The following is a 13926-nucleotide window of genomic DNA, read 5'->3' as shown; positions in this document are numbered from 1 at the left end:
CGCCATAGCCACCACCAAACAACTGAGTTATTTTTACACACCGGCCAGCATCTGGCCAATCCACCACCTTTCATTGTTTATACCGTTACAAAAAAATATATATATATCATCGGCCACCGAGCAAATGCCGATGGCCAGTCCAGCTATGGTCATACCATCAGTTAACCCTTCGCGTGCCACAGGTTGCCGACCCCTGATTTATAAGTACTTAAAAACACAGGCAGTCAGGGACACTGATCAAAGGATGAGGATGAGAAAGATGTGGGTGAGTCTATTTTAAAAAGAACTTTAATTATTTCATACTAAATTATTAAATCATTTTAAGAGGTAGCTTAGCTGATAAAAATATATAGTATCTGCAAATTTTTATTTCCCCAGTCTTAAAATTGTAAAATTGTTCCTGTTTTTTTCCCCTCCCGAGTCATTTGTTCAACAAGAAGGGTCCAAGGGTAAATGATGGCTGTAGAGTGAGATTTTTGGGCTCTTGGCAGGTTTAAGAATTTTTTTTCCAAATTTCTGTTTTTCCCGTCTTTGGCAGATGTTGACTTCCCCACACTAGCTTTCCATCCATTAGAAATATTATTTCTTTTTGTGGGAAAAATCTTTTTTTTTTCTATAGCAAAAAGCTATATCGTTAGCTTCATAGCATAAGTGCCTAAGTCATTTTTTTGTGTTTTGTGTTTCAGACGGACAGGATGATGCAGCAGTGGTAGGGGAGTAAAGTTAGGCAAAAATCTCAATTTGACCAAAAAATGACTTAGGCACTTATGCTATGAAGCTAACGATATAGAAAGAGGCCTCCCTTTAAGGGAGGAAAGACCGCTTGGACTAAGGGAGTCCCTTAATCCAAGCGGTCTTCCCACAACAGTTTCATACTACTACTACTACTACTACTACTACTATTATTATTATTATTAGTAGTAGTAGTAGTAGTAAATAAAAGCCTTTCATGACATTAAATAGTTTATAGCAGAGAAAGACTTTTTTTTTTATCCAGACACAACCTTTTCATTTTATTTTTTTAATATCACATATACCGCGGCTAGCTTAGATTTTCGCGATGTAGTGCATATAAACCTTTAATAAAAATGCAATTATTGAATACAGAATCTGACAAACTGTTATTTGCCTACACCTGCAGGATGGGTAAGCGTTTCGGTAAACGGAAAGTGAGCAGAGTGTTTCATGAAAAGAAGTTAGCTTCAGTAGAAGTAGCACAGAGCTAACTATGCTAAGCTACCCTCACAGCTGCGTCTAACGCCTTCCTTGTGCTGGCTCTGATCCCTAATGAGCCCTCCGTGACTAAGAGTACTGGTCAGCTGGTAACACCTGTGTGACTGCAGTTCCCTGGCTCACCTTGAAGTCTCTTTTCTACCTTCTGTCCTGCCTCAGATGTGTAAGGACGGTCCAGGCCGAGAGCACGTGGCTGATCTCATTTCCTGCTGCTGCCGTCTGTCTCGTGCTCCAGGTAAAATTTGTAAAAACATGGCGGCCTGAAGTACGAGATACTTTAAGCAACAGGTACCATCAACTCCCTGCTCATATAAACAATAGAGGGGAGGGGACATATCTCGACGAGTATTTAAAACGCACACATTTGACCGTCCTAATAAATCCAGGAGGAGACTACTTATGTTGTAATGTTTTATTTTGTTTTGCTCTTCTTCTACTTCTTTTTTTACATCAATAATACAAGAACAACTTTATTTATCCCAAAATGTGGAAGGCCAGCCTATGATTTAAAAAGGCCTAGTTTAAATAAAGTAGACAATCTCAATAAAAGGACTCAGTGAGTTAGAAAAAAAAGAAGGATACAAAGAACAGGACACAACAAATAAAATTAAAGAGTTCCGTAAATAAAAATCTAAACATAATTACAATAAGGAGTAAGGTGGGCACATATCATAATAAGTGTTTTAATAAGTGTGTTTTTTGGTTGTTTTTTTGAATGCTCTTCTGCATTCTTTGGCTGCAATGAGTGGATATCTGTTACAATTGACAGCAGTCTGATCCATCGCCTCTCACCTCAGACATGTACAAGTCATTTTCTCCCAGCTCACTGAATATTTTCTTTTAATTCATTCTTTGTAAACCGTAGATATGTCTGCTTGAGCAAATTCCAGTAGATCAGCAGTTTCTGATATACTCAGACCAGTCTGTGAGGCACCCACCGTCAACCGTGTCACACTCAAAATCACTGAAATCAACTTACTTTCTTTCTTTCTTTCTTTCTTTCTTTCTTTCTTTCTTTCTTTCTTTCTTTCTTTCATGCTGTACCTAAATGAGTTGAGTTGCTGCAATGTGACTGGCTGATTAGATATTCATCTCAATGAGCAGATAAACAGAAGTAACTAATGATGTTGTCTGTAAGTTTATTTTTACATTATCCAGAGCCACAGTTATTTGGATGACTTCTGCATGTTGAGGATTTCAAGCATTGTAAATGAATAAAGGTATAAAATTCACTAGAAACTATGGAAATAGCTGAGGGTCAATATGTGCTGGTGGAGGACCTCCAAGTTCCATACTTAATGTGTCTGCTCCAGTGCTCAAGCAGTCTAGGCCAGTATATACTGTACATAAATATTGTTATCTATGTGGGAACATCAGTGAACAGTGTAACTAAAGAATAAAGTCATCTTAAAAAGTGAGATCAATAAAAAGTAAGAAGAAAATAACTTTTAGACTGAAAGCTTAACAGTTTAAAGGATATCTTCCTTTTTCTAGAGTAACACTTACAAAAACGAGCAAAACTATAAACTTAAAAAATATGACGTGTTTAATCATGATGGTTTTTTTTTTTTAACCTTTGTTGTATTATTTTCAGTGTTGTGGTATAAATTAGTGGATTAATTGATTAGGATGAAGCAAGATTATTTGGCAACGATCTAGCAAATGACCAAATATTACATAGTTGCAGCTGTTTTTGTTGTTTGGTTATTTTATCGGCTTTGATATTTTAAAATATGATTGATTCGTGATTGTATTGTTAGTAGATTGTAATTTAAACTTCCCCCCCCACTATATTCTCACAGTTTACTTCCCAGCTGCGTTTCTAACCTACCCTCTACACTTTACATATAAGAACTGCTCTATATGGTACAACTGCATCTCCTAAAATAACCAGTAATTTGTAACTACAAATTTTTAAAAGATGAAAATGTGATTGTGATTGAAGTGTCAGATTGGATCACATGCACAGTTTAAGTTTGCAATACTGCCTTAAAATCTGGTATACCTTTGGACAATACATTTGATGGCCAGTAAATATGGATTATATACATGTTATACATGGTTGTTGTAGAGGTTGTGTTTTTCAGAAAGAAGCGACTATTCAGTTTTCACAGTAAATTTGCTGATGTATGCTTTTAATTTGACAATCTTTAAGTGTTTCCTCAGTGTAGGTTATTGCCTGTGGTTCTGTAATTGACGCAGAAATAAATAAAGGAATGTAAAAGCAACTAATATACCTATTGTGCCACAACCATTTCAGCATGAAATAAAATGTAAACACAGATGTTACTAATGATGGTCATGTGGTAGTTCTGTTGTATTTAGGTACACGGCGTTAATTAATGGAAAAACCTGTATTTACCTACAAATGGGTCGTAAAAATAACTTAAATACACTTCAGCTGATACAGCAACAAAAATAAAGAAAGAAGTTTATGCAGATTTTTTTTATTTGAGAATAGAAGCTTTAAATTAACTCTGCTAGTGCCACACAGTTACATTCATTTCAAGATTCAGCTTTCAGACAAATGAAGATCAGATGAATTGAATTGAGTGTGACTTAAACCCACATGTTTTATGTGTATTTAACCCCGTATAAAGGGCCAGCTGACTGTGGGAGGTAAGGTAGGTGGATGGACAGATGGATGAGGGTTTTTCTGTTAATCATTAATAAAGTGGATTAGCCCCAGTCTTCTGTAAATATGATGAATGCATCCACGGCTTCATTAGCTCTGCCTTCTCACAGCGCTGCTTTATTACACTGAGGTCGCACAGAGAAAGCCTGGGCGTTTTTCTCCACTTTTTTACCTGAAACTCTGGACATGGTCTCTCTGATCGATCCCATCTCTTTCTGGACTTGTGTGATGGAGGGAATAGCACACAGCGCTTAAGGATTTATTTGGTGTCTGAGGATTTTTTCACACAGCAGACTAACTTCACTTTTTTCTTTTACTTCTTTTCTTTTTCTTACACAATGCCGATGAAACGCAGCAGTGAAAGTTCAACCAGAGACGGCGTGTTTCTTATTCGCTCTTTAACCAGAACATTGTGCAACTCGCCAAAGGAAACATGCTCAGACTTTAACGGGCAGACACACTTTCATCAGGAGGACGACTGTGGGATTAAATCAGGTAACAGAGCAGCCACGTTCAGTTAATGCTGGAGGTTCAAACTGTTTATCCTTGATTTTATGTAAAATTTCTCAGGTTTTTTTGTTTTCTTTATATGTTTCAATCAGAATCTTTACGCATGTTCCTTTTGATTCATTTTCACTTCAGCTCTGGTAAAACACACTGTCTTGTGTTTGGTTACTTTACAAACTTCTCAGGCCCACACATTATTATATGTGTTCACATGTAATAATGATGATAACAACAAAAGGAAAAGAGGATATAGTGAAACCGAGGGAATGTAATTAAGGAATTAAGCTCAACAACAATCATCTGCAGCAGTCTTTTCCCATTATTTTCATTTTGCACTGACTAGATATGAACTTTTCTTCTGGTTTTACAGAGTTCAACAGAATTTTTTGACTCAGGATGAATATCCTGAGTCAAAAAACAAGTCACCTTTATTTACTTCTGAGATTTCGGGTTTAGCAGATGTGAAAAATCAGGTGAACTCAAGCAGAAAGCCTCAGATGTTAAGATAAAACAAAACAGACACATTGAAGTTAAAGTAGAGATCCAATTAAACAGCAGGAAAACAAACCAACAAAAGACAAACAGCAAGAAATGGAAATAATACCCAACATAATGGAGAGATGATAACCAGAAAACAAAAAAGACTTAAATAAAAGCATCTGAAAGGCAACATCACATTATAATGGAGTGAGAAAGTTTATAATAAAAATTAGTTTTAAAAAGTGATTTTTTAATTTAGATTTTTATTTTCCCAAACCTTGTCAAGCAGGTTATTTCAGAATATAGAGTTCTTCATGGAAATGAACATGGAAATCTTGACTGTGGGACAGCTGGAAGGTTTTTACCCGAGAATCTGCGGTTTATACAGTATTTGGTTTCTGATATCCACCTTGAGTTCGGACCTATGTGTGCTTTAAATAGTAGAAAATTAAAAGCATATGAACGATGCAATAGTGTCTTCTATAGCCACCACGAACAAGAACTAAAACATTCTGAGGTTGGAGGTGTGAGAGAAGAGGTTGCTGTCAAGCCTTGAGATAGAAGAAAGAAAAGAAAGAAATTAACTGATTTTATTCTAGAAATTATTTTTGGAGGAATCAAACTTGGACAACTGTTTTCATGTGTGTTCAAGGATAAGATGAGTCAAACCAAACCTCTAAAATTTCTGTCAGCAGGCTTTATATTCATTCACAAAGGGCCAAGGGAACTAACAGGCTTGGTGGGATTGAAAACACTTAGGACTTTTGGGTAACCTAGGCTCTGTGTTGTCTTTGCATCAATGAAAAGAGAGGTTGTGATGCATAATTTGGTCGAATGAAATAATATAAATAGGGAATAAAACAGGACCTACAATTGAACCTTGCGGTACACCACAAGCTATGTGAGATTCAATTACAGACATTGTTTAACCAAAAAACTGTGTGATGTAAAATCCCTCCAAGAAAAGTGAATGAATCCTCTGTGCCTCCAAAAATAGTGCTTAAAACATACAGAACTACTTAGTGTGAGGATTAAAATGTATTTTTATTATGCTTTATTACTTAAATTTTTTTAACCAGTACTAGTCGTTTCACTTACTATATAGTGAACCATTGTTTTTCACTTTTCTTTAACCTCTACCTGCTTTCTATCATAAAACTCTGCTATCCAGTTTGGAGATGTTGTTGTATGAACTCCTAAAGCATCGTTCTAAACATAAACAGTGTCATCGTATCTAACATAACCTGCACTGTGTTGTTTTGACTGAGTAGTCATACATTTGTTTTGGCTTTTTAAACAGTTTGCCTTGTTATGATTAGCTACAGTGATCATCTTCTTTCATTCTTTCTGTTTTCCGTCTTTACAGTTACAGTCTGGCATTAAAAGCATTCAGGTTTGTTTCTTTTCTTCCTCTGGAGTGTCCTTTGTTCTTGCTTGTTGGGAAAAACATTCTTTAGAAAAAAAAATCCTTCAAAAAGCAATTAAAACGTCCCCACTGAGCACAATAACAAGTCAAGATGCAGTTACAGTAAATGGCTTTGAAAGGCTGCTATGCTGCGCTTCAGAAAGTTAGTTTATTATTGGATTTGCTTTAAATTTCCTCATGTAAATTACAGTTTACTGTGTACACATCAGCGAACACATCATCTGAGAAATGATGACAGAAAATCACCTTCTTAAGGCTGCAAATAAGAAAACTGTCCTCATTCCCATCAAGAACCAGTGTGGATTAAAAAAAAGAGATTTTACAAGGAAAGCCTTGAAGCAAGGATAAGATGAAATGCTGGAACTGAAATAAATCATAGAATTGCATGAACGATATTTCATTAGTGAAGAAAAGTAATAACTATGTTCAGACAACACCTCAGATATACAGGAAATCAACTGATTCAAGGTCCTGACAGTTAATAGTCACAGGATATTTTTACAGTGTTTTCATCCTTTAAGCTCGCTGTTAGGATGGACGAGGAGGTGGTGTTGGGCTCATTATAACCCATATGGAAAAGATATATATAAATCTTATAAAGTTTGTATCTGTCTTGTGTGTATGAAAAGCATACAAGAGTGAAAACAGATATAAGATCCCTTGAAAAATTATACAATGAAACTTGTTTTGGATACTTACTAAAACAATATATGAAAGTAATGAGAAAGTGTCCACTTTAATAAGTAAATCATATAAGTTTTTACTATTTCTTTTCCATATGGGAAATTTTAACTTAAACTTAATTTTCTGCAGACTGAGATTAAATCTAACACAACTCTTTTTTTACCTTTTATTTATTTATTGTTTTGTTTGGGGCATATTCAGATTTGTTAAACATTATAGCAGAGGACCAGACGATTTGCTGACCCATCTTCAGAATTGTTCTGCAACAATACCTACAGTAATAACGAATAAAATGAAGCTCTTACAAAGGGGAGCAGAGCCGATGTGTTATTAACCCCTTAGCAGTCCTATTAGTCCCCTAAACCATCCAATGTCCCGTGGGCGGTACGTCCGACTGCTAACAGTTTAAAAGACTAAATGCAAGACTCAGTCCTTCTTATCAAACAGCTAAAACCTTAAATGAAAAAAGATTCTGTAAATTTGTAATTAATCAAAATTAAAACCACTTTTTTATGTTCAGATATCTTATGTACTATGACTATAGTATACAGTATATGTAAATTATGGCATACATTTTTCACCTTATGCCACTCTGCCCTGTATTTGTTTGTATCAGAAGCGGAGGAAAGTAATGAGACGCCGTCGTCTGAGGAAGATCAAGACCTGGTGGACTTGAACTCAGACCTGAGCATCAAACAGAGTATTCCTTCCTCCAGGAAGACCATCAGTCAGATCATCAAGGACAAGAAAAAACAGACCCAGCTCACACTGCAGTGGTAAGAGTATTAGTGACACACAGTATGAACACTAACTACCTGCTAGTGTTGGTTGTGGCCGTGTTTATCCCTCTATCTATCCCTCTCAGGGGTACCTCAGGGTAGCCGTTCAGTGGATTCAAACCACCGACCTTCTGATCATGGGGCGACCACTTTTACCTACTGAGCTATCTCTGTGGGTCTGAGCAGTAGAATATAAGATGCATAATAACAAACAGCACTTATTTGGATGATAAAAATATCTCCTTTATATGGAGTAAACAGCGCAGGGCCTAAAGCTGATCCCTGTGCTTTATAAAAATAACATTATAAAACATGATACTTGATATAAACATAATCTTACATTTTCCCAGTTTCTCACATGTACACAATTCTTGTTTGATTCAAATAATTTTTTTTTGGGGTGATTTTTTTTTCCAAAACCAAAAAGTAAGAAAAAGGTTCAGTAAGACATCAGAAGAAATTAACAAGTCAGAAAATAAATTCCTCATGAAAAGATTTACTATTATTTGCAATGCACTAAAACAGCCATCAGGAGTGGTATTAGTACTCTTACTTTTTCCATTCTACATGCGTCATATTAAATTCTTCCTGCTCTTTTGACTTTTTTTCATGCACTATTATCTTATAGGTCCCAATAAAGCTGTACTTTTTGTTCAGTGTATCTGGATCTAACATTTTAGATTACTGTTTTTTTCCTCTTTGTTATTGAGCCAGAGGTTTATTTGAATATGCTGCAATCAGTGAACGTCTCATGCGTTGTTCTGATAACTGTATGAGAGAGATTTTGTGTGTGACAGGCTGGAGGAGAATTACATAGTGTGTGAAGGAGTGTGTCTGCCTCGATGCATCCTCTATGCCCACTATCTGGACTTCTGCAGGAAAGAGAAGCTGGAGCCGGCCTGTGCTGCTACATTTGGAAAGGTGTGAGGTGTATTCTCATTTATTCTCTTCATGTGTTTTATGCACTGTTTAGTTAAAGATACGATAAGATTTTATGTGTCTTTAAAAAAACTTAGAAGTCCCAGTTTTTACTTACTAAACCTTAAAGGCACCTTATTACAAACTTTACACATCCGGTTTATACACATTACATGTATTATAAAGTCACTGTAGACTGTTGATTGATTTAATGAATTACAACATTAAAATCTGACATAAAAACAGTAGTTTTGTGAAAATGAACTTGTGATTGATCTTACCAAAAGATTTCCCCTTCTCAGACAATCCGACAGAAGTTTCCTCTCCTGACAACTAGAAGACTCGGCACCAGAGGACACTCCAAGTAATGCAACATTCACCTTCTAATGCGACACACAATGAATAAATAATACAACACAACACAACAGCATTTCCTTCAATAAAGGTTTGGTTAGTGTTTGACATTATTACCTATTTTATTTTTTAAAGATATCATTACTATGGAATCGGCATCAAAGAGAGCAGCGCTTACTATCACTCTGTTTATTCTGGAAAAGGTTTGACCAGGTACCTTTAAAAGCTTCTCACCAATTTCCTTATTCCAACAATCACGTACTGTTTTCTTTACATCTACAGAAGCTTTCATTTCCTTACATTACCTGATTTTTCCACCAGTTTACTGTGTCCATTATTATTCTATTAGGAGATTCTGAGTAATGTATAAATAAGATCATCTCTGAATGTCAAATAATACCGTTGTTATGTTTGCATTTATTGTTTTGTTCGTATTTTATTTGATCAAATTCAGACTTTTCTGAATTTTGATAAAAACTTCCATCTGAATGTAAAATCCAAATACTTCTGCTTTGATGACAGGTTTTCAGGGAGCAAGCTCAAAAATGAGGTAATATTCACTTTTAATTTCAATTATTGAAAATCCATTCCAACATATTACACAGGAATTTAGAGGAATTTGTCTTTTTTTATTATGACAAATTAAACAGAAATAAATCAGAAATATAAGTTTTATTAATTTTAGGCTTCATTAAACGTCTTAAGCTCTGTGACAGAACTGCTGTGAGTTCACTGAACTCATTAAAGTAGTTTTATAAAGCAACATCATTGACATATTAGTAAATTCATAGTTTCAAATCACAATAAAAACTTTTCAGTAATTGTAATATATGGGGCGATCGTGGCTCAAGAGTTGGGCGTTCGTCTTGTAATTGGAAGGTTGCCGGTTCGAGCCCCGGCTCCGACAGTCTCGGTTGTTGTGTCCTTGGGCAAGACACTTCACCCGTTGCCTACTGGTGGTCGTCAGAGGGCCCGGTGGCGCCAGTGTCCGGCAGCCTCGCCTCTGTCAGTGCGCCCCAGGGCGGCTGTGGCTACAATGTAGCTTGCCATCATGTGTGTGTGTGTGTGTGAATGGGTAGATGATTGTGTAAAGCGCTTTGGGGTCCTTAGGACCAAGTAAAGCGCTATACAAATACAGACCATTTAATATCTTCTGTAATGTATTTTGCAGGGTGGCTTCACCAGGAAATACTCTTTGAGCTCTAAAACTGGAACGCTGCTCCCAGACTTCCCCAGCGCCCAGCATCTTCTCCTGCAAGGAAACATTTCCAGAGAAAAGGTTTGCTGATGAATCGCTTTCTATAAAATGGTATAGCACACGTAATTATGTAATTACCCCCAACAATATAGAGTATTCCAGTTAAAGTAGTTGATTTGGTTACTGTTTCAAGTCTGGTAACTTAATTTTTTATTCTTCAGGTGGACACTCTAATTATGATGTATAAAACACACTGCCAGTGCATCCTGGATAATGCCATAAATGTCAATTTTGAGGAGGTTTGTTTAAATGACTTCAAATATATAAATTTAAACATGACTTCAAGCTGAGTAAGCTCTTCGAATAATCTTTCTTTCAGATCCAGAATTTTCTGCTCCATTTCTGGCAGGGAATGCCGGACCATCTGTTGCCGCTGCTGGAAAACCCCGTTATAGTCGACATCTTCTGTGTCTGTGACTCCATTCTCTATAAGGTTGTAATAAAAACTCTCTTTTTTATTTTGACAGTTTATTATTTGTGAAAGCCGGAACGTTTCTCAAGCATTTCAAAAGTATTGATTTTGCTTATTTACTATAACATAGTTCTTTTTTCTTGGACTCTATTAGAGTAGCTTAGCATGAGTTAAAATCATACTGTTTGAACATTTTTTTACTAAACTTTAATGCAGCCCCCCAGTTCCTTGTGTCTAAAACAAGCTGGTTTAGTTCTTTTGTCTTGATTTTGGATCTTGATGCAAACCTAATTACTAGAACTTTGGCCATGTTTAACACGACAGCCCTTTGCTGTAGCAATATTTATATGTCTGCACATATGAACACCGTAATATGTCCACTTTAAGCTTATTGTGTCTGCTCCAGTATAAGATGTAGAAATTGACCTGCGCAAATTTTAAAATTCAATATCAGTTTGGTAAATTAATAACAATGACGTGGAAAAAAAAGTCTCATTAACATCCCTGAGCAAGAAGGAGTCTTCTATAAACATTGAAATCGTCTCCTCTTGTTCTCATGTAATTTGTCTTTTGTTTTCTCAGGTTTTAACAGATGTTCTGATTCCTGCCACAATGCAGGAAATGCCTGAAAGGTTTGTAACTTCAGCTGTGCTTATAATGTTCATCTGATGTACTTTTGAAAAACAAGCAAACAAACAAGGACTTGTAATATTTTTATAAAATGCAAAATAATGTAAAATGATGCAAAAATAATTCAAAATGGATTCATTGGTCATCCACGGTCACCACTTCATGAAAATTGCATCATATATAAGTATGGACATGTGCATGTATATGTGTAAATATATGTATATTTAGTGGGTATGGATGTATGTGTATTTGTACGTGTGTGCATGTACATGTCTATACTTATAGATATCTATTGCTTACATGGTAATACTAGAAGTATAATAGTTGAAATGTATTACTTGCATACTTCCACAAACCTTATATACACATATACTGTGTATGCGTGTACATAGAACCTCAGCTACTGTTGTATATATTGTATTGTATATTATCTTATTTATTTTGTATTTCTTGACTTTATATTCTTGGTTTACTCTTTGTATTCTTCTTCTAGCTGTACCTGAGCTGTGGTAAAGCACAAATTTCCCCTGTGTGGGATCAGTGAAGTCTTATCTTATCTTAAACTTTCCTCAAGACAGCCTGGATCCTAAAAATATCCTTTTTTAAACTGTAGAGACACGGGATGTAGCTGTTACATTTTAAAATAGTCCGACAGAGATTTTTAAAAATCAGCAAATCTACACATTGAGGATGTTTCTGTTTCCAGTCTGTTGGCAGATATCCGCAACTTTGCCAAACACTGGGAGCACTGGCTGGCCTCCTCACTGGAAAACCTCCCCGAATGTCTCGCAGCCAAGAAGCTTCCCATAGCACGCCGCTTTGTTTCATCCCTGAAGAGACAGACCTCATTCCTACACCTGGCACAGGTATAACATTATACAACCAAAGACAGTGTACACCAGCATCTTAAAACAAGCATGCTAAAAACTTCTGGAGGTTTTTATTTTCTCTTTCTGTTAATCCAGATAGCACGCCCGGCGCTTTTCGACCAGGCTGTAGTGACCAATATGGTGCTGGATATCGACAATGTGGATCTTAGCAGCATTAGCTCGCAGCCTCTTCTCAGCGTAACCGCTAATGGAGATCAGGACCCGGATATCTACTCTGAGTGTAAGATTCAAGCACAGCATCAGCCTCATATTTAAAATGATTTGTACTTTTGTACAGTTTCTGTTGTTCCAGTGAAAAATGAGAACCTTCTGTTAGGAATAACTTTTCTCTTCCTGTTCTCTCCTTTCTTTATTTCCTTTGTTTTCCTAGATGACTCTATTACAGTCTTTCAGGAGCTGAAGGAGCTGCTGAGAAAAAACGCCACAGTGGAGTCCTTCATCGAGTGGCTGGACTCTGTGGTGGAGCATAAAGTCATCAAGGTAAAAGCTGTTCACCTGAGTGTCCCTGTATTTGTGTGGATACCAAAGACTGCATTTCAAAGAAGAATATAGCCATCGTGACATCACTCTTTGGTTAGTGAGGTCAAGTTGTGAAGCCTTGAGCATTTTTACATTGCCATTTTTGTGATTTGAAAACAGTCATGACAGGCGAGCAGTAGTTGCTACTGTACTGTCATTAGGCCCAAAGTAAACGGAAGAGTTCGCAGGAGTTTAAAAAGGAGTTTTATCCTCCTGCTGGACATGAATAGACATCAGAATTTTAAAAAATGAACATTACGATTTGTTTGTTAAGACTCCAAACCAACTGTTTACATCATGAATTCCTCTAGATAGTCTTTACTGCAGTCTTAGATAATGATACCAGAAGGCCATTTTCCCATAAACTTTTTGAAACCACAGGATGCACTCCCTGCTGGCACAAAGACCACCAGGGAAGTGTTCAAGGCACTTCCTAATTAACTTGTCAAACCAGGACGCCATGTCCATCTTTTATATACTGCCTTGTGGTCCTGCCATGAAACCAGAGGATTTTTTTTCTGTCTTTGTGTTTCGATCAGCCTGGTAAACAGAGCGGCCGGTCAGTGAAGAAGCGCGCTCAGGATTTCCTCCTCAGGTGGAGTTTCTTTGGTGCCAGAGTGATGCACACGCTCACACTCAACAATGCTTCTAGCTTTGGTAAGAACATCCGAGAAGTTCGCTCACACCTTATAGTTAAATTAAAATGACAGTGAGTGTAAATTTCACAGCAAGGGGATGAGGAAGCTTTACAGATGCTCTCCTCTGCAGACACACACCAGGGTGTACAAAAAACTGCCCAAAGTCTGAGCTTTTAACCACCAGGGTTATTTGTACATATGCTGATCTCATTATTATAAGCTTTTTGCCATGTTTAATATGAGTAGCCACCTTTTTTTATTAGTATATACAGGACTGTGCAAAAGTTTTGAGACATTTCTTTATTTCTTTATGTTTTGCTTGGAAAAATGTTCAGGTAAGAGGAATGGGCTGAAAATGAGTGAAAAAGCAGCCAATGTCCAAAGAAAAACTTTGAGGCATCTTCAGAAAGTCTGGAGAACTGTTGCTCAAGCTTAACTGTTGCTTAAAAATTCCCCTAGAAAACCGTCTACGTCCTTGGAAGCAAAATATAAAGGAATGAGAAATGACTCAAGAGTTTTTCACAGTTCTATTTATGCGAGGAAATAAGGAAAAGCTTTAATAG

General features: G+C 36.6%; 2 protein-coding genes across 2 annotated transcripts in view; one reads left to right on the top strand and one right to left on the bottom strand.

The window, feature by feature from the left end:
• tdrd15 (tudor domain containing 15) overlaps window positions 1–1570 on the bottom strand; it is a 30444-nt gene extending 28874 nt beyond the window's left edge. Inside the window, exon 1 of the mRNA XM_005930467.3 lies at window positions 1357–1570. The gene's annotated coding sequence lies outside the window, so the exon portion shown is untranslated. The remainder of the gene's footprint in view (window positions 1–1356) is intronic.
• A 5929-nt stretch (window positions 1571–7499) lies between these two features.
• Window positions 7500–13926, top strand: part of rfx6 (regulatory factor X, 6) — a 13292-nt gene continuing 6865 nt past the window's right edge. The window contains exons 1-13 of the mRNA XM_042222745.1: window positions 7500–7741; window positions 8542–8665; window positions 8965–9026; window positions 9152–9229; window positions 9539–9566; window positions 10188–10295; window positions 10436–10513; window positions 10594–10707; window positions 11269–11318; window positions 12023–12182; window positions 12282–12426; window positions 12577–12686; window positions 13265–13382. Of these exons, the coding sequence (XP_042078679.1) occupies window positions 7500–7741; window positions 8542–8665; window positions 8965–9026; window positions 9152–9229; window positions 9539–9566; window positions 10188–10295; window positions 10436–10513; window positions 10594–10707; window positions 11269–11318; window positions 12023–12182; window positions 12282–12426; window positions 12577–12686; window positions 13265–13382 (1417 nt within the window). The remainder of the gene's footprint in view (window positions 7742–8541; window positions 8666–8964; window positions 9027–9151; window positions 9230–9538; window positions 9567–10187; window positions 10296–10435; window positions 10514–10593; window positions 10708–11268; window positions 11319–12022; window positions 12183–12281; window positions 12427–12576; window positions 12687–13264; window positions 13383–13926) is intronic.

The sequence above is a fragment of the Haplochromis burtoni genome, unplaced genomic scaffold, assembly GCF_018398535.1.
Source record: "Haplochromis burtoni strain Fernald_Lab_line unplaced genomic scaffold, NCSU_Asbu1 Contig_93, whole genome shotgun sequence".
Lineage (NCBI taxonomy): Eukaryota > Metazoa > Chordata > Actinopteri > Cichliformes > Cichlidae > Haplochromis > Haplochromis burtoni.
The sequence above is the reverse complement of the archived record's forward strand: the minus strand, read 5'-3'. Positions and strand labels throughout refer to the sequence as shown.